The sequence below is a fragment of the Gallinula chloropus genome, assembly GCF_964237585.1.
Source record: "Gallinula chloropus genome assembly, chromosome: 2".
NCBI lineage: Eukaryota > Metazoa > Chordata > Aves > Gruiformes > Rallidae > Gallinula > Gallinula chloropus.
In genome coordinates this window covers 41,020,646-41,039,129 of record NC_140086.1, presented here as the reverse complement: position 1 = coordinate 41,039,129, position 18,484 = coordinate 41,020,646, and the positions used below count along the sequence as shown (strand labels likewise).

The following is an 18,484-nucleotide window of genomic DNA, read 5'->3' as shown; positions in this document are numbered from 1 at the left end:
CCTTGGGAAAAGTATGGTGGGCTTCTTTTGTGTTTGTGTATTTCTTACTACAAAGTCCTGATCTGAATGGGAATAATACCAATAATAAGTAACAACAGTAAAAACATTCTTAGCAACAACAACAAGGAATAAACATGCTATATCATTTAGCTTTAGAAACCACTTGTGGGATGACATAGAATCATAGAATGTATTGGGTTGGAAGGCACCTTTAAAGGTCATCTAGTCCAACCCCCCTGCAGTCAGCAGGGACATCTTCACTACATCAGGTCACTCAGAGTCCCATCAAGCCTGACCTTGAATGTCTCCAGGGATGGGGCCTTCACTAGCTCTCTGAGCAACCTGTTCCAGTGATCTACCACCCTCTTGTTAAAGAACTTTTTCCTAATATCCAACCTGAATCTTCTCTTTTCTAGTTTAAAACCATTGCCCCTCGTCCTATTGCTACATGCCCTTGTGAACAGTTCTTCCCCTTTCTTACAGGCACCTTTCAGGGATTGGAAGGCTGCTATAAGGTCCCTCAGGAGCCTTCTCTTCTCCAGGCTGGACAACCCCAACTCTCTCAGCCTGTCTTCACAGGAGAGGTGCTCCAGCCCTTTGGCCATTTTTGTGGCCCTCCTCTGGACATGTTCCAACAGGTCCACACTGACCCTTCAGCCCTCACCTCTGCGCTGCCTGCACCAAGAGCCTCAGCTGTTACCTTGGGTCTTCTGAACTGCAACCAGGCGCCCGCCTGTCTTCTGCCATTGCAATGCCTCCACTAGGAACCTAATGTCAGCTGTATGCAGATAGCTCTGCAGTGCAGCGTCTCTCTCTGTCTGTATCCGGCACCGGTAGCATCTGGTTATGTTTTCTGCAGGTTCTACAGAACTCCTAATGCTTTATCCTATTATCAGGTTTCAGGAAAAGCCCACTATGACCTCTTTACAGATGCAGGAGAACCTCTTCCAGCTCCAGACATACAACTTCAACGAACAACTGCTGCTTTGGTCTTTTTACACAGGTTTGCTGTGTCCCAATAATACCTGTAAGAATCAAATACCAAAACCTGCCTCATGCCAAGAGAGTGAGGCACTGTTAACAGAACCCATATAATTGGCTGTTGCTTGCATCATTATTGGTTTTCCCTGTCATTTTTAGCATCAGCTTTTAATCCTCATAAGGATGTCGTTTCTTGTCCCACAGTTCTTACATCTGGGAAATAAAATAGCTGTGAAATGAGTCAGTTAAATGTGGAGGAGGTATTTTTAGAGAGCTCCCTCCCCCCACCTTGACTGTTTGCCTTTCCTGAGGTTTCGCTTACTTGGGCAGAGCAGTGGAGCTGAAACGTCACTTAGAGCAGGGAGGAAGTCTTTCCCTCAGCGTAAGGAGCAGTTATCATTAAAGAAGGGAGCAGAGCTTAGGTTACCACAGGTCAGATCTCCTCTTGTCTGCTGACGCAAGCCTTTGGGCAATGTTCCTCACCCTGTGCTTCAAACCTGTCGTGCAAGGTGAGTGATTAATCTTTTGCAGGCATCAAATGTCCACATCTGTCCAGGATTCTCTTGCAGGGCCTGATTTTCCTTTTGAGGCACTGACTCTGTGCAGGCAGACCAGAAGTCTGTACAGAGCACAGGCTGTGAAGAGACAGGGGTTTATCTCTCGATAAACTGAGTGAGACTGGCCATGGCACAGGGGCTCAAGCACATCAGAGGTGTGGTGAGGACTGGGCACCACGCTCCCACCAGTGAGCACTTGGCACAGGGTTTTTGCCAGCAGCTAATGTGAGGATGGAGGCCTCCAGAGCCCTCCAGAACCTCATAGAAAACAAGTAATTGTCTTGAAAAGTGATGAGCTCTTGTAGTTTGAACACCTCTGAGAGCAAGTCCATCACCTAGATCCTGAGAAACCTCTGCTCATTCTTGCTCTACTCCCATGCACTTCCTGGGAGGATGCTAAGTGTACCTCTGGGATGTTCTTGAGAAGAGAAACCTAGGATCAAGTGGCCCTCTAGCCTGAACTTTCCCAGCCTGCCATCTTTAATGATATTCTTGTGGATGCTTATGTGTCTCTAGTTTGCAGTTGCTGGAGACTGGGACATCTAATCCCCCCCCAATCAACTATCACACGAACGCTACTGAGAAGTAATCGCATGGCTCCTCACACTGAAGAGTCCTCAAAACAAGCGTGATTCAGTCAGCCAAAGTGTTTGAATCTTTTAAACTCTCTATGGGATTCTGCTATCGGATGAGTTGAACTCAAGAAACTGTTGTTAGGATCTTATTTAGTCATGAATTAGGTAAAATTAACTTTTAATTTTAAAAAAGTCCAAGTGAATTGCTCTGAAGTGACCTCTCTTTCTTCTTGTGACACACAGATTGCTGAAGATCGTTTGATTTGAAATGTGTCCCACAGAGTTGTCTGTCTTGGCAGAAAAGAAATTAAAGTCAACAACAGTTAGCAAGCTGAGTATTTACACTGACAGCAGTCCATTTAATAGTATGTGACTTCTGTGGTGTTTAATGCTAAGGTTATTACGAGGCAATGACTGCTTTTACCACCCAGCCTCCTGTAAGCAGCTAGCTAAAGAGGGATAGACCAGAGGCATAATTATGATCAAGCCCACCCTGTGTGATGCTTAACTGTGTGATCTTACTGTGGTGCAAACGAAAGCAGATCTTGTCCGTGTCTTCAGGCTGCTGATGTGTGACAGTAGCACTCTGCGCAGTTCATAAATGGCAAATACCTATTTATACTGCTAAGACTATCCATTTACACAAAGACCATGAGCAGTATCTTTTGAAGCAGCCTACTGGCAACTAAGCTATAGCTATCATTAAAATTTATTCCATGCTTTCAGGAAAAAATAACCCACCACCTTTCCTCTTTTCTCTTCCTCTATTTTTTTCTTCAGAAACTTGCACAAAAGGTCTTGTTATAAACACTGGTTTATCCTGGTGTTTGTACAGTGAAGTCCAAAAACAATTTAAGAACTTTAGGTAGGACTTCAAAGTCACATTCAAAACCACAGCCACCAAAACCACTGTTGACAAGGTGAAGAGTCTCTGTCTGAACTTCGTGGCATCTCGGTTACTAGGTGCTTACACTTTTGCTTATGTTTCAGCCCAGAAGGTTTTGAGTTTTGACTGAGAAGAGCAGCACTTTGCACACAGCTTTGACATGCAGCCCAGCAGGGTCCGTAGATCAGGAGGTCTTCTCCCTCTGTCATTGGGGAGCTCCTTAAAACAACCCCTCAACAATTTCCCACACAATGCAGGGGCAGCTTCTTTTTCAGATTTGGCTAGGATGGTTTTAGCTTCATCCTGCCAGGCAGTTCCAGGCTGAACCTAAACCCTGCGAGCATCATCAGTGTTCTGCAGCTTACAAGGGCCAAGTCCCAACTGCTGAGAGCCCCCTCCATGCTGCATCCTCCTGATCCAAAGCCTGCCACTGCTGCATCCAAATGTGGCTGCTGTTGCCTCATGCTTGCACTGCTGGAAAGGAGCTGGTTCAGCCTCTGGAAGCAGATAACTCTGACCAGAGTAGGTTTACATGACCCTTAGCATCCAGCAGAAGCTTATCTGGGGCAATTTCTTTGTGGTTGAATCCCAGCTGGTGAACAACAGCTATGGCCAGCATGGTTTCAGAACTGTAAAACTGTCTTTTTATTTTATTAGTAAGGTCACCTCCAAGAACTCCATGGGGAGGCAAAGATTTCCTTTAGCCTGAAAACTGTAAAACATTTTCACTTCCTAGATTCCAGCAGCTCAGCCAAAATGTCTCCTTCTGCTGGGTCATGATCCACCTGCTCTCACTCAGCTGCCTCTGTTTTGCTCTTAATCCCAAGATCACTGTGCAGTGGCACCAGGATTGTCCCATGCAGAGCTCATCTGGGTCCAAAAAAACGTGAGCACTTAAACTCCTTGGTGTGGCTAATGTCTCATGTGCTTGTCTCTCCCTCAGGAAGTATCCCTTGCAGGACAACCACAAGCCTAGAGTCATCCCCCCGGGGTGTCAGACAGACTGGACTCAGTTCCCTTTTTTACCTCAGGGACTTCAATGACATGCCAAAATGGAATCTTTTCTCAGCTAGAAGAGGACTTCGGCTGTCAGGGTGCCAGCAGGGAGTCATGCAAATCATCCTGTTGAATCTGTGGTGTTTTTCAGAGAAAAGAGGCTACAGATACCCTGAGGAAAGGAGTGAATGCCTGACCTAACCTATTAGTGAGGGTTCTCCCCTGGGAGGTGGGGGTCTTTGCCCCACTCCTGCCCACATCTCTTTATGCATTTTACCTGGTGAAGATGTAACATGAAATGCTCACATGACCCACAGCAGACACTGCCTCCTTCCCACCACTCTACATCTGCCCAATATTTTTCTAACTGTTCTTATGGTCTTGAGCCTTGCTTTTTTTTTCTTGTCCCCTGTCTTAAGGAAAGTACCACCATGAGAGGCAGCAAAGAGAACTGTGCTGTTATAACCTTGCGGTGTCCATGACACTGGCAAGGCAGATAACTATCGATCTCTGAAGTATTTGATTACATTAGCTGAGGCATAGCAGCCACAGACTTTGTACTCTTTTCTCCCCTCATTTGCCTCTATGTGACCCTGGTACCAAGGGTTTATCTGAGGTTACAGAATTAGCAGCCATGGCAGCAAACCAAAATACTTGTGTATAGTTCACTATTAACAAAACCAAAAATTAACAAAATCCCTATCTAAAACCATTCAAATTGTTCATCTGTATGTCTTTAGCCACAAAGTGGAAGAGTGCTCAGGGGGCCATACTGAATCTTTTCAGCTGCATGACACTAGGTCAACATTAAAATGTGGCATTGCTGCGCAGAGTCCTCTGAAGGTGTGCTGTATGCTCATCTCACAGGAGCTCAGAACCAGGCAGAAGAAGCTGGGTACCTCCGTGGTTTTATACACTGAATATCGATCCACAGGTTACAGGCCAGCAATCCATGGGGAATTGTTACCCCAGCACCAGAGGAAAGATGGGAGGATGAGTGGTGAAGGATGCACTCCTGCAGGAGTTTGGGCAGGAGCCCTATAACCACCCTCACAGGACCCTGTGCATGGTCTGGCAATAGTGCTGGTCTCTGCCAGTTTACAATGATGCTGCAGTTACGGCATTGAGCTTGGGTGGGATGGATATGGATCCTCGTGCCTGCCACTCTGCTGTGCCCCTGTTGGCTCCATCAGGAAATATCTGAATTAGCTCTCCAGGAGAGCAATGTGAGGTGTGCCAAAGCTGGTGGTGGCTTTAAAGAATGTAGGTCTGTGTTTCTTATTATTGCAAGATAATGTGTTTCCTGAACATTTAGGAATTCTGGATTTTCCTAAGCCTTGTCTGTCCCAGCAGGAGAATATCTCTTTTCCTTTGGACTTGGATTTATTAAAATGTCTTTGAAAAAGAAACTTTGTACTTTACATATTCGAGTAAATATTTTTTAAAGCAAAGTTGTTCATCATCTGCATGAATATGTATTACATTTTTCTTTTTTAAATGGTTCTTTTAATTGCAAATAGGCTTTTTAGAGAATCAGATTAGATGTTTTTTCCATTAGAAATTTTTAGGGGTTGCAACGAAGCACTTTTTGTTCTAAAATGTCAACCATTTTAGCATTGACTTCAGAGCCAAGCATAAATTTGTAAATGGCAGCCCAGCCTGACAGGACTTCACTTTAAGCAGGATTTGTTTAAGAAAAGAAGAGTAGATACTCTAATGGCAATAATATGTACCAGGGTACACATAATTATGATAATGTCAGGCTTTCATGTTCTCTAAGACAGTGCTAACCTACATTGAATGTGTTGTTATATAAATCATACAAAAATATAATTGACAGAAGTATGAAAACAAGCTGTACCCAAAGACTGGATATTTCTGTACCAAGAGAACCAAAGTGATAATTCAAAATCACTGGCATTACACATAGTAGTTTAATATTATACATATTGCAAATGGCAACAAATTGGTGTTCTCCATTCTCCTTTAAAAACAAAACAAAACAAAAGATTAAAAAAATTGCAAAGACAGCATACAGGTAATAAAAAAATCCCACACTACAGAATCTTTTTATTTACCCTTGAATATTTAGCAGAGAGGATAGTGAGAAGAGAGATGGATACATAATTTAAAGCAAAGCAAATCAATCCAAAGTTTCATGTTTAGTAAGGACGTTATCAGCTCTGGATGTCATGCCAGAATGTGAAATTTGAAAATATCTAATCTCATCTGTGATGAGGCTTACTTTTGAGTCAAGGACAAAAGGTCAGACCACAAGCTCTCAGAAAGACACAAAACTGGGATAACAACAATATTTTAAGTCCATTTGTTCTTTTCATTGGCAAACGATAAGAAAGCTATCTCTTTTGGCTTGAAAATGTTTCATTTACAAATGGACTTTTTGTGACATCTATCCATCCATCATTTGCAGCAGAAAAGGACAGGGATGTTGCAGAGAACCAAATTGTATTGTCCCTGGAACAGTTGTTCTTATGGACATGCCACCGCTAGAAGTGAAATGTGTGGGCATACTACCCATGATAACTTTAATGGAATTAGGCTAGGAAGGCTTAAGTAGTATGACTGATGGAGGCTTACGAAGAGACGGAGTTTGGAGAATGATGCAAAATACAACCAGAACCACTGGTGAATATATGGTTGTGATTCATTTATCTGCGTGTTGGCGTTGGAGCTGGTTAGTTTAAAGCTGCCATAGGTGGCTTTGGATGAGTGCATAAATTTTTGATAATGTGAAGACATTAAAATGACAAACAGTCTAAGGATGCATTTGGTTCAGCCAATATCATTTATTTTAATACAGTTACAACTTTCAGAAAAGAACTATATTACAGTGAATATAATACAAGTTTTGCCGTTTCACTAGAACGTGAAAATTTTTGTAGATCTTCTTCAAGTCTTTATCTAGTTTTTCATAAAACCATAATGGTACTTCCCTAGGAAAATCTCTCCTGTCCCCCCACCACGAGTCTGCTTTTATACAACAAAATCTTTATTCCCCCTGTGGGGAGAATCACTATCTCAAACATTTCCACTATAAAAAGGAATAACATTTAACTGTGGTTGAATTTGGACAATTATTTTGAATTACCTAATGAAATTCTAACTAACTCTGGGAAAGCATTTGCTGACAGAGAGTAAAAAAAAGAACTACCGTACGTGCACATTTGAGAAGGTTAACTTGCATTTCAAAATGATTGGGGAAGGGGGAAACATTTTTATCAGCACAGTGCATTAAAAGCACTGCATGCTCATACCGTGATGGTATACATTATGCATTTTCCATTTGACTGATGAATTTAGCATCTTCATATAGATCTTCCCCAAAGACTTGCAACATTTCACTTGCATATATACATAACATGCATATAAAGTATATGTTAGTGTATTTATATAGTACATAGTTTACATGTATAATATAAAATATATATTCACAGACATTTCTGTCTATATCTGAAATCAATGTCGTTGGCTGGTTGCAAAATACCCAGTCCTGCACGAGACTGATCTAAAGAAGGACATTGCACATTGTTGTCCACAAGCTCTATCTCAAAATATGAAAGCACCAAAGCCAAAAATTGTTTAATTTCATGGACAGCAAATAACCTGCCAGGGCATTTTGCTATGCCTGTCCCAAATGGCATATAGTAGTACTTCAGCTTGCGACCGTTGCGGTAGAAGTCAGTCTTTTCTTCTCCGTTCTCATTCAGAAAGCGATCGTATTTAAATGTCTGGAATGAAACCACCCACAAAATAATTACCTGACATGTAAATGTCTCCAAAGACTACATAATGGCATTAAGACACAAAATGCAGGCAAGGAAAGAAGAGTCTCCAGCAGTAAGACTATGGGACATTGTACTGAACAGTTTTGCACTTCACAGTAGTGCCAGGCTCCACAGTACAATTTCAGAAAGGGCAGCCCCTGAGAAGGTCTGTCAGGCAGAACAACATCATCCCATTTTCTGACCTCTTAAAGTAAGGATTATGACCTGCATCCTTGTTCATACAGCAGAACCAGAAGGTCTCTCCTTCCATGCTTTTAGGAAAGTATTATCCTTTTCCTTGTCTTCCCTCAAACCACCCCCCATAACAGTGACCTTTCCTCACCGAGGAAGACAGTATGTAGAAGGCTCTCTTGGGCTGGCAGCAGGCGTTTTGGTTACACCAGAACACATTTTGCAGGTAGCACTTGCACCAATTTTACTCTTTTTTCTTGCCTATCTCTAAGTCTCCAGGCGTAAGAACAGACTAGAGTACAGCAAGGACCCCAGCCAGGGCGGGGGTACCCTTGATAAATGCGCTGTTAAAAAGGGATGTTAGCTTCTGCTAGAGCTCAGAGTTTAATGCTCTTTGGTAAATACTTACCAAGGGATCAGCGTAGATTTCTGGATCAAAATGCAGCAGCTGAGGATAAAGAGCTACGATGTCATCCCTGCGAATGTTGTAAAAATCGTTCTCTAAGTGCAAAGTGAAATCCTCCTTGGCTACTCGGAAAGTCATGGATGCACTCGATAGCCTCATTGCCTCCTTGATGATGCTGTCTATAGGGAGAGGAGAAGGCATGATTACCATGGAAATGCTATGTATATGTCCTTGGGGGAGGTCATGCATTTTGAACTGTTTCAAACCCATTATCAAACTCAGCATTTATTAGAAGACATAGTTTAACAATAACTTCCTAAGTGCCTAAGAAAGTGTCTTTCTCATTCCTTTTTAGCATTATTATCCCTTCTTCAGATAACACTGAGAACATAATCTGCTTTCCTCTGGAAAAACACTTATAGTTGATGCAGCAGAATATTTGGAAGCGAGACACATTTCCACTCTGAGATAAAGAACAAATCGGTCAAAACTGGAAACACAACAAAAAAAAAACCCAACCCCAAACAGTGCAGTGATCAAGATTTTCTCAAACTTTAGGAAGTTAGAAACCAGTACTCACAAAAAGTAACTTGGGTTTTTTTGTTGTTGTTGTTTCAATATAAGCTGTTTTTTAAAAAAACCCCCACTATAGTAGTTGAAGGGTGACATTTTAAAAATTCTCGAACTTGGACACGTTGGAAAAATATGCCTATAATTTAAAAAATATTAAAAAGAAGTAAAAGTAGTGGTATTAGAAGATACTGCTTCACATCGTAAGAAACAGGACATAAAATTTGTCAGCACCCTTTTCATTTGATCTAAAAGTCATTATTAAACAAAATATTTTTCTGAATTCTGCATGGGTTTCCAGGACTACGTTATGTAGCTGTGTAGCAGTACTGAGACACCCACGAAAAAATGCTATCTGTGTGAGTTTTGGTACTGTCAGTAACACCTGGGACATGGGGAAGCCTGATTGTGTTGGCTACTGCTAAGGATCTTAGAGGTTTTTGTTCTGGTGTTTGTTGGCTAATTCCATAGTGGTTTCACAGCAAGCGTTTATATGGTAACAAAGAGAAGACTGTGAAAACTGTGGGGTGATTTCTGGTGCTTCTGCAGAGAATAATCATACCTAGCACTGGCATATTATCCAGCTGTTTTCGGTTCAAGGAAATGTGTTTGCCATCTAAGCTGATCTTCTCTCCAGCACTTTCCAAAATACTTTGCACTTCTTTGGTAGCAGCTTTCATTGCTTCTGGATTCCTAAGAGCAAAAGAGCAGAAGTATAGCACAATCTTACACTTCAGAAAGCTTTATAAAGGGGTTTTGCCATTACCTTTCTTCCTGACTAAAACTGAGTTTGTTAGCTGACAAGTACAGCCTTCTAAAATGAAAAAGTTGCAACAAAATGATGCTATTACACTTCTTCACATCTTGACGAAGGTATGATAGCTTCAGAAAAAGGAAAAGAGGCCCATTTGATTCTGTCTCCACTGACAAGTGGGACAGAACTGACGTGCAGGTAATAAACAGTAAAGTCTCTTAAAAAAGCAATGCCAAGAATGAGAAATAAAACAATCAGTTGTAGATTAGGAAATAGCCCCACTGTGGGTAGAAAGTTTAGGAATGGGCTCATAGATCAGTTTTATAACATCACTTATCCTGGATGAAGTCTTGTTATGTGGCAATATTCTGTCTAGCTGAAAAGAATCTTCCTACTACTAAAAGTCCACATAATATCCTTCACTGTCTAGACTTTGTCACAGACACAGAATATATGAACTATGATGAAATACATATAGATAATATTGTGAGATGCAATAGTGTCTTGATGAAGGCACAATCAATCAGGGTGTTAAAAAACGTCAAGGCCAGAAGACCTAAACCCCATGCATTCTTGGAATGGAAAGTACTAAAGAACCTCAGCCAGCAGCATTGGCAGGTAGGGTAAGAGGGTGCAAGCCACTGCCTAAATAAAAATGTCAGCAATACATACTTAAGAGTTAGTCATGCTGAGGTAGATTATGCTCCATAGAGGTCCACTCTAAAATGAACATTTAATAATATTACATGAACTGTGTGCTCTTCTCGAGAGTAACAAGCTCAGCAGCCACAGTCTACACTGCAACCTCAGTAGGATCTATCAATATGTAAGCTATATTAAGAATCTGTTAAAGCAATAATGAAATTAAAGATCATTTTCCCTGCTCTAGTGAGATGGTCTAAAAATGTCTGATTATATTGGGAGCTTTCAATGTTCTGACTGCAAACCACCACTTCTAACGTCCTATCAAGTAGATTTATTCCAAAGCTTTCTTGACAGTTTTTCTTAAAAACAGCCAAACTTCTACATAAATTGCTCTGTGGTACCACTCCTTGGGCTCAGACAAGTGAAGAGGGTTTCTATGGAAGTCCAGAACAACATGGTGCTTCTGTTCTAAACTGGTAAGTGTTTTGACACGAATATATCAAGCCATGGAATTGGCCTGTATTAATGAACTGGAGTCTGAAAAGCAAGAAACACTTTTCTTATTTGGAAACAAGAAACATTGGGACTTACTTAAGAAGATAGAACAAGCTCCAAAACGTGGCAGGAATGGTGTTGGCTTGCGAGGCCCAGAGCACTGCCACATGGGTCTTGGCTTTTTCCATGTCGTCGAAGGTTGACAGCGTGTCATTCAGGAACATGCGGAGGGTGACAAGCTCAGAGAGGTTGTCCCTCTTCAGGAGGTTCTTGTGGAGGAGTGCCTCTCCCAGCTTCTCACGTGCGCTGTGGGCACTCTTGAAGAGGTGGATAGGCAGCCCTGCCACGAGGGCTGGAAAGATCCTGTCAAATTCCTTGAAGTTTTCAAGGGCATTTAGGATATGAGCTCTCTCAGTTTCCTGCTTTGATGATAGATTTTTGTCGTGATTTGAACTGAATTCTTTACCAAAAAGTGTTAAAAAGCCAGACTCGAACATCACCTGGCAACAGAATGTATAAAGTCCTTCTCTCACCCAGGCATTAGATGGAAGTTTAGATGTTCTTGACTGCAGCATGACATATTGTAGGTTTTCCATCATTGCTTCAATGAGGGCATCTAGGGCGTTACCTTGAAGGGTTCTAATGAAAGTCTGATGAAAATTTTCAGTGGTGTTTCCCTCTGCTGGGTCAATGCTACCATGCCCAAAAGCCTGTCACAAAATAAATTGTATGCATGATATGTAAAGTCGGTCATTACCTTGGTGATAAAGGCTAACAGAAATGAAAGCCAAAGTACAACTTCATATCTTACTAGAGGGAAGCATAATAAGTGCTCTTAATACTAGAACAGATGCTTTGTCAGTAAATGTAGCAGTTTAGTAGGCAAATGAAAGTAGATTAGGACAGATGCTTGCAAATAAACGGATGTGGTTGCCTAGACTTTCATTCAACTCCCATTGACTTCAACAGGAGACTTTTTGCTTACTTCATTTTTTTAGGCATTAGGACCAAATCTTCCACAGTGGGGAACCTCCTGAAGAAGCTTTCAGTTTCAGTTAACTATATTATCGTTATGTAGATGCTGCTAATTGTATTTCTACTTCAGCATCAAGGCCAGGTTGGATGAGGCTTTGGGCAACCTGGTCTAGTGGAGGCTGTCCCTGACCATGGCAGGGAACAGTATGACCCTTGAGGCCCCTTCCAACCCAAATCATGCTATGGTTCTATGAAAAAAGACCCCAGTGTTTTAAACCAACAGAAGTGCAGAAATGTGGACCCAGTTATATTTCAAAGGCACAGCTAGGAGATGAAGACCAGCTGTGTACACCTGTCCTGCCAGCAGACACTTTGCATGTTAGATACTAAAAGACATTAAAACCATTTTTAAAGTGGTACCTTGGCAGAAGTAGCAAAATGGAACTTTTTCCAGTCCAAGTGTTTTCCCTGCCGTATCAGTGCATGGTACGAGAAAGGGTCGGTGAGGAAATGAATGTATTTCCCTGCTACTTGGCATGTGAAAATGTGGCCATGCTTCTTCTGCTTTTCTCTGAGGAATTCAAGGGGGTTGGCACCAAACTGCAAGGCACAGCCCAGGTATGGAAGGAATCCGTTTTCCAGCGGTGGCTCACCCTCTCGCCTATGAAACACAAGCGGAAGCTGAATTTAGAAGCATCTATAAAGATGTCTCCTCCAGGACTACCAGGTAAGTAAAATGATAGTACCAGGCTCTTTGTAATGGGAAAAGATGTAAAAAACCCACCCACCAACCAACCAACCAACCAAACAAACAAAAAGAAAAACAAAACCCCAAAGAAATAGTATATTGACCAGTAATTTCCTCTACTTTAAGAGTAAACCTGTTGTGATGCCTATGGTACCACAAGAAAGGATAACTTTAACAACCTGTATTATAATACACAGTTTGATTATGTGACTTTTCCCTAGATCAGGAGTACATTTTCCAGTTGTTTAAATGCAGTGTTGTTCCCACCAGCTAACACACATTGTTGCATAATTGTCCCATAAATGAACAATCCATCCCACTGAATTGTCTGATACACTTTTGGGGTACACTATTCCAAATTCAATTTGAATACCAAGGGGAATAGCCTTCCAAGGGGGAAAAGGTTGTTACTATTGGCATATGACATTTGGACCACATCCTGCTGCAAAAAGTGGGAATGTTGCCATGATCTTCAGGAATCGTTAAGAGTTGCCTTTGAGGTGAAGTGCTGCTAAGCACAAGCTTTAAGTTAAGCATATGCTTAAAGCATTCCTGTATTAGGCTATCACAGCTGCTAAATTCGAATTCAGATAATACTTTATTTTTTCTAGCAAATTCCCAGTGGTTCAAACTAACTATTTAAATATTTTTTCATTAAACTTTTAAAGTAAAACATGAAAATGACTGCTGCAAAATAAAAAACTCACAATAGGCGAGCAAATTACTTGCTCTTTATGCAAATCTGCCAGTAGGATAAATGCTTTTAAGGAATATGCATTCGACACAGTAAGGTACATAAATATTATCTGTATTAAACAGTGTAATTAAGTATGATAGACTGATAATATCAAAATGTTTGCAAGTAGGTATTAAACAGATTAGATATAAACAGGCATTAGCTGTGATTACAATGCAGGTACAACTATAGCCTGCTACTTTAGGAAAACAGAACATACATACTTGATTTATGCCTAGATTCATACCCACAGCTATGTCTGGGTGTTACTTCACTAGTATTAAAAAGCCTGTACACAAAAATCCTGTTGTAAAATAAATGTCTCAAAAGACCAAACTACAATGTTGCCTGTATTATCCTGCATCTGTCCATCTGGCAGTCTTAAGACTACACTTCTTTTAGTTATGTGAACAGTACATCTGACAGAAATAAAGGCTAGGTATGCAGAGATGCATTTACAAATAGATTCCCTGACAGAAATAAAGGCTAGGTATGCAGAGATGCATTTACAAATAGATTCCTTACCTCTTCCTCCTCCCTAGAAGTAACCAAACCCCACAACAGACCATTATCACTGTTCCCCAGATCCACGATGCTATGAACATTTCTGGTAATGCCCAAAAACTTCTAAGTGGAGAATTGGTAACTACCAGTATGGCAGGAGAGGTGACTGAGAATGATACAGAATACAGGTCACGATTTATATACAGTAGGTGTAGGACTGTAACTATTGGCCTTCAGTCAACCCAGCAAGCTATTGATTAACCATTTCTGGAGAGAGGCTGTTTTGTCTCTGCTCTGACATCTTTCTGCAGAGAGCTTTGCTGGATTGATGTAGACAGTTGCAGACACGGCCTTGAGCTGATGTCATATATCAGGAGTGGTTCCAAAGTAATCATATAGCTGTAATAGTTGATAATCTGAAGGTCTGTCAGGTGTGTTTTGAACTGCCCCACAGATTTACCAATTACAGTTTATAGTTCAAGTTTAGCAATATATGAAATGGCCACTGACAGGTGTCCAGAGGATTCAGATTGGGCTACACCATTGGCTTCAGGTCATGCTGTTCTTCAGCTGCCAGCCTGCTCCTTCCCGCCCTTCCCCCCTGGCTCTGGTGTGCCATGGTGACAGAGAATGGTGGGGGCTTTGGCTGCAGGTAATGGGATGTCTGCAGGGATGGACTTACTCCTTCCAACAACATTTCTCTGGTAGAAAGGGGGAAATGGGCTTTCTGTGGTGCAGCATGTGAGAGAAGATAGGAGGATTAGGCAACCATACTGTTGTTTATTAGTCCATGTCTTTGGACTACCTTTTATTTTCCCATTTAAAATCTTCTGCTTTTTGCCTTTGCTCAAGGTGTATGGCACCAATTCAGTCAGCTTCGTAGACTTGGAGTATGGTGTCTGGTCCTGTTCCAAGGTAACTCTGAAATGATTTGAATTTTTCAGCCCCTAGAGAACCAAGCCCACTTTCCCACCTCTAATTCAGTCCTTTCTGCCTAAATATATCCTTATGTACCCATTTTCTCTCATCATCCACATTGAATTCTGCCACCACCTGTCCATCCATTGCTAATGTGTAGGCATACTCCTAGCCCTGAAGAGGTGCCACTTCCACTATAAGTGCTGCAGAGTGGCCAGGGGAACAACAGGAGGGACAAATGTTGCTAATTCAGGGAGGAAGTTATCTAGATGGGAGAAGGAAGGAAAGGAGTAAAGAACCTGTGTGGGTAGAGAGGACTGGGTTAAGTGGGAGACCAACTTCAAAGGGCCAAGTAGGAGATCGGAGCAAAAAGCCTACTAGCTGTGGGCTGGAGATCATCCAGGAATAAAGTAACTGCAGGAGGTATTGCAGCTACCAAAGGGTCAGCACTAGTGGTGCTCCTGGATATGCTTCTATTTGGCAGATTATGCCAAGCCTCCCCTCGCTGTGTTCCCTCCAGGCTAAGCTGTGAGGAGTAGGAGAGCCCTTACGGTGCTCAGAAGACAGAAAATGGTAATCTGGGATGAATTTTGTGATCATTACACAGAAATCCTCACTGGTATTTTGTTTAAAGACTCCAAGAAAAGTTAAGGAAAAAGTTATGAGGGCTACACTGCTTCTTGTTTGAAATGTTTGGAATGACCAGCTAACTGGGACTAACTTGCGTAGGGGCTGTTGGATGGCCATTGAGAAGAAGTTTATGGCTCTGTTGTCTCTCTTATGATGATAGTGTAATCACTTAAGATTAAATCTTCTTCCCTTTCTGTTGCTAACTAGTGAGAGTTCAGCCTTTGGCTTGCCCCTAGCATCTGGCAGTAAGCCACTGAGGAGGCAGCTCAGGCTGCATCCAGTGATGTCTCATTAGCCACTCAGGGCCTAATATGTTTCTAAGAGAGAAACTAATGGGGTTTAGTGACTTCTCTAGCCTCACTTTTGTACCAGCTTTTGTTGCTGTCCCCACAGCTGTATGATAAAACAGTAAAGATTTGGGCTTTTCACCAAAGTCTGCCACTTTGAGTACTACACTGAAGCTGCAAATCTGGTACATGGGACTATTATTCTGGCTTCAAACCAAGGATGGCAGTGAGGCATGGGATAGCAAAACCCATTACATTTGAGGCTATTTTTGAGTTTCTATCATGAAGAAAAAAAAGCTTTTTGCAACATTGAGCTTTGTCCTCACTTAATCTAATAGCCAACTCCTTTTGTGTGTCAGAGCATGATCCAGTCCCCCACCCTATTTACATTTAAGCACAGGTCGTTCTTATATTTTCATAGAATAACTGCTTTTTCATCAGCTGTTTTTAGCCTGTTATAAGGGCTTTATAAAATCCAGAATCACAGAATGACTAGGTTGGAAAAGACCTTTAAGATCACTGAGTCCAGCCATTCCTGTCCTCTAAACCATATCTATAAGTACCTCATCTATCCATCTTTTAAACACATCCAGAGTCGGTAACTCAACCCCCTCCCTGGGCAGCCTGTTCCAGGCCCTGACAACTCTTTCAGTAAAAGTTTTTTTCCTAACACCTCATCTGACCCTGCCCTGGCACAGCTTTGTGCCATTTCCCCTTGTCCTATCTCCTGTCACCTGGCTGAAGAGACCATCACCCACCTCTCTACAACCTCCCTTTAGGTAGTTGTAGGTGGTGAAAAGGTCTCCCCTCAGCCTCCTCTTCTCCAGGCTAAACATCCCCAGCTCTTTCAGCTGCTTCTCATAGGATTTTCCCTCCAGCCCCTTCACCAGCCTGGTTGCCCTTCTCTGGACACACTCAAGGACCTCAATGTCTTTCTTGAAAAATCTCAGCTCTGGGTGCCATCTTTGACTGCCTCCTATCTTCATCTGCAGCAAGTGTAATCGTTTCATTAAGTTTGTGCCTAATTCTTATTGCATGTGCAGGGCTCAGTATTTTAATGTCCAAACAACACAGAACAAGAAAGCTGGAGGCTTCTGCCAGTTTTGTGTATAATACACAGGAGTAACATTTAACCAGCAGCAGACACCCACAGCTCCTCACACTATCAAGTGCTGCACTGTGTAGAGCTGCCAGTCACACCTGCCTTTTCCTTACATGCTTTGGGTAGCTGTGCTGCAGCGCGATGATAATGTCATTCATAAATGGCATCCTGCTGTCCCAACAGAAATAACTCCTGTAAAGCTGCCCACCTTCTTTCTCTTTCTGATTTGTAACTAAGTTTAACCAGATGTAGGCAGAGAACAGGAGCTGCTTGGCAGCTTACCTTAAATAATCACACTTTCTGTTAGGAAAATAAAGCATGCTCCCACTTTTGCATTTAGGAGATCTTTATGTGGCAGTGCCCTTGGTAAATAACTATTATGTAGAACAGAGTCAGTCTCACATAGTTTGAGGAGTTTCCCAGTGCTAGATCATCTCCCACCTGGTTTCCTACTTAGCCAATCCCTAGCCCCGAAGCCAGCCAGTACTTTAGTAGGCTGCAGCCTGTGACACGTGTCCTGGTGATAAGCGTAAGCTGAAGCACCATTTGCCACAGATACATCCCCAAATTCACCAGATTTAAAGTAGGAGTCTCCTTTCATTTATATTAGTGGGCATGAGGCTTCCCTGCTTTTTCAGCAGCACCTGTTGGGTGCCGTGACTTTCTGGGTATGGTAGTTTGGCATTCTGCAGCTTCAGAGAGAGAGACACGACAACAGGCTGGGTCCTATTTCCCACTGACAAAGTTCAGGCAGTTGCTACCAATCAGTAGAGAGGGGTTTGAAGGCACTGTGTTTTCCTACTGACACACTGTATGCTGTGTATGTGGTTGGCTCTCTTGTCCCAACCCGAGAGGGTAACCCACAGGAGTTTTGGATGCAGTACTGACTCATTTTACCTTGGATTTGTGAAGCAGACTCCTAGCACAAATGGTAAGAAGAATATTAGTGCAAAGAACTGACGTGACTTGGGCTTAAGGCTCACCTCAGGCCAATGACACTAGCAGAATAAAGCACCGTGTATCTTGGAATGTATAAGCCCTTGTCATTGCAGTTTTGTTTATTCCTTAAGAACACTGGAGAAACTCAGCGATGCATTTTATGGTAGTTAGAAAATGCAAAAGCTTTTAACAACTGTCATTTCACCTTTTGGTTAAACCTTAGTGCATGCTGAGCTCCACAACGAGCAACTCAGGAGAACACGGATGCAGATGAAGCAGCGTGCAGATATTTTACCCAGCATGATGTGTTTCACAACCACTTCCACCTCAGCTTGGTTGCCCACACCGGCTACAAGATCAGCAGAGATACATCTTCGTTTGTGCCTTCAGGGATGGGACTTGTGTCGAGACTGATGTGGAGCTACACTGCACCGCTTTCCCAAACAGGGCACCAAGGTGCTTTTCACCCAGATATGGCTGTGCTCACAGTCTGCCAGCAGCTCTCTTATCTATCACCCCTGCTCCAGCTGGAGAAGTCTGTTTGGTCATGGCCTTCATGGAGTAAATACTGTTCCCATAAAGCAAACAGGCCTAGCTCATTTCTGGAGAGGACTTGTGCTGATTCCTGAAGTCTAAGAGAAGCCTTCTGGCTTGCTTCTTGCAGCTGCTCAGAAACAACTTACTAACCATCCAAATCCCAGCTTCATCTCATATAGAATCATAGAATCTCCTGAGTTGGAAGGGACCCATAAGGATCATCAAGTCCAACTCCTGGCTCCACACAGGGCCAGACAAGTCAGAGC

General features: G+C 42.3%; 1 protein-coding gene across 1 annotated transcript; it reads right to left on the bottom strand.

The window, feature by feature from the left end:
* Positions 1–6,782: 6,782 nt before the first annotated feature.
* Positions 6,783–13,906, bottom strand: CYP7A1 (cytochrome P450 family 7 subfamily A member 1; the record flags this gene model as incomplete). The annotated part of the gene is made up of 6 exons (XM_084260225.1): positions 6,783–7,744; positions 8,382–8,557; positions 9,511–9,641; positions 10,939–11,552; positions 12,238–12,478; positions 13,827–13,906. 6 exons carry the CDS (start codon positions 13,904–13,906, stop codon positions 7,445–7,447), a joined length of 1,542 nt encoding a protein of 513 aa, XP_084116351.1. The 3' UTR covers positions 6,783–7,444.
* Between the last annotated feature and the right edge of the window lie 4,578 nt (positions 13,907–18,484).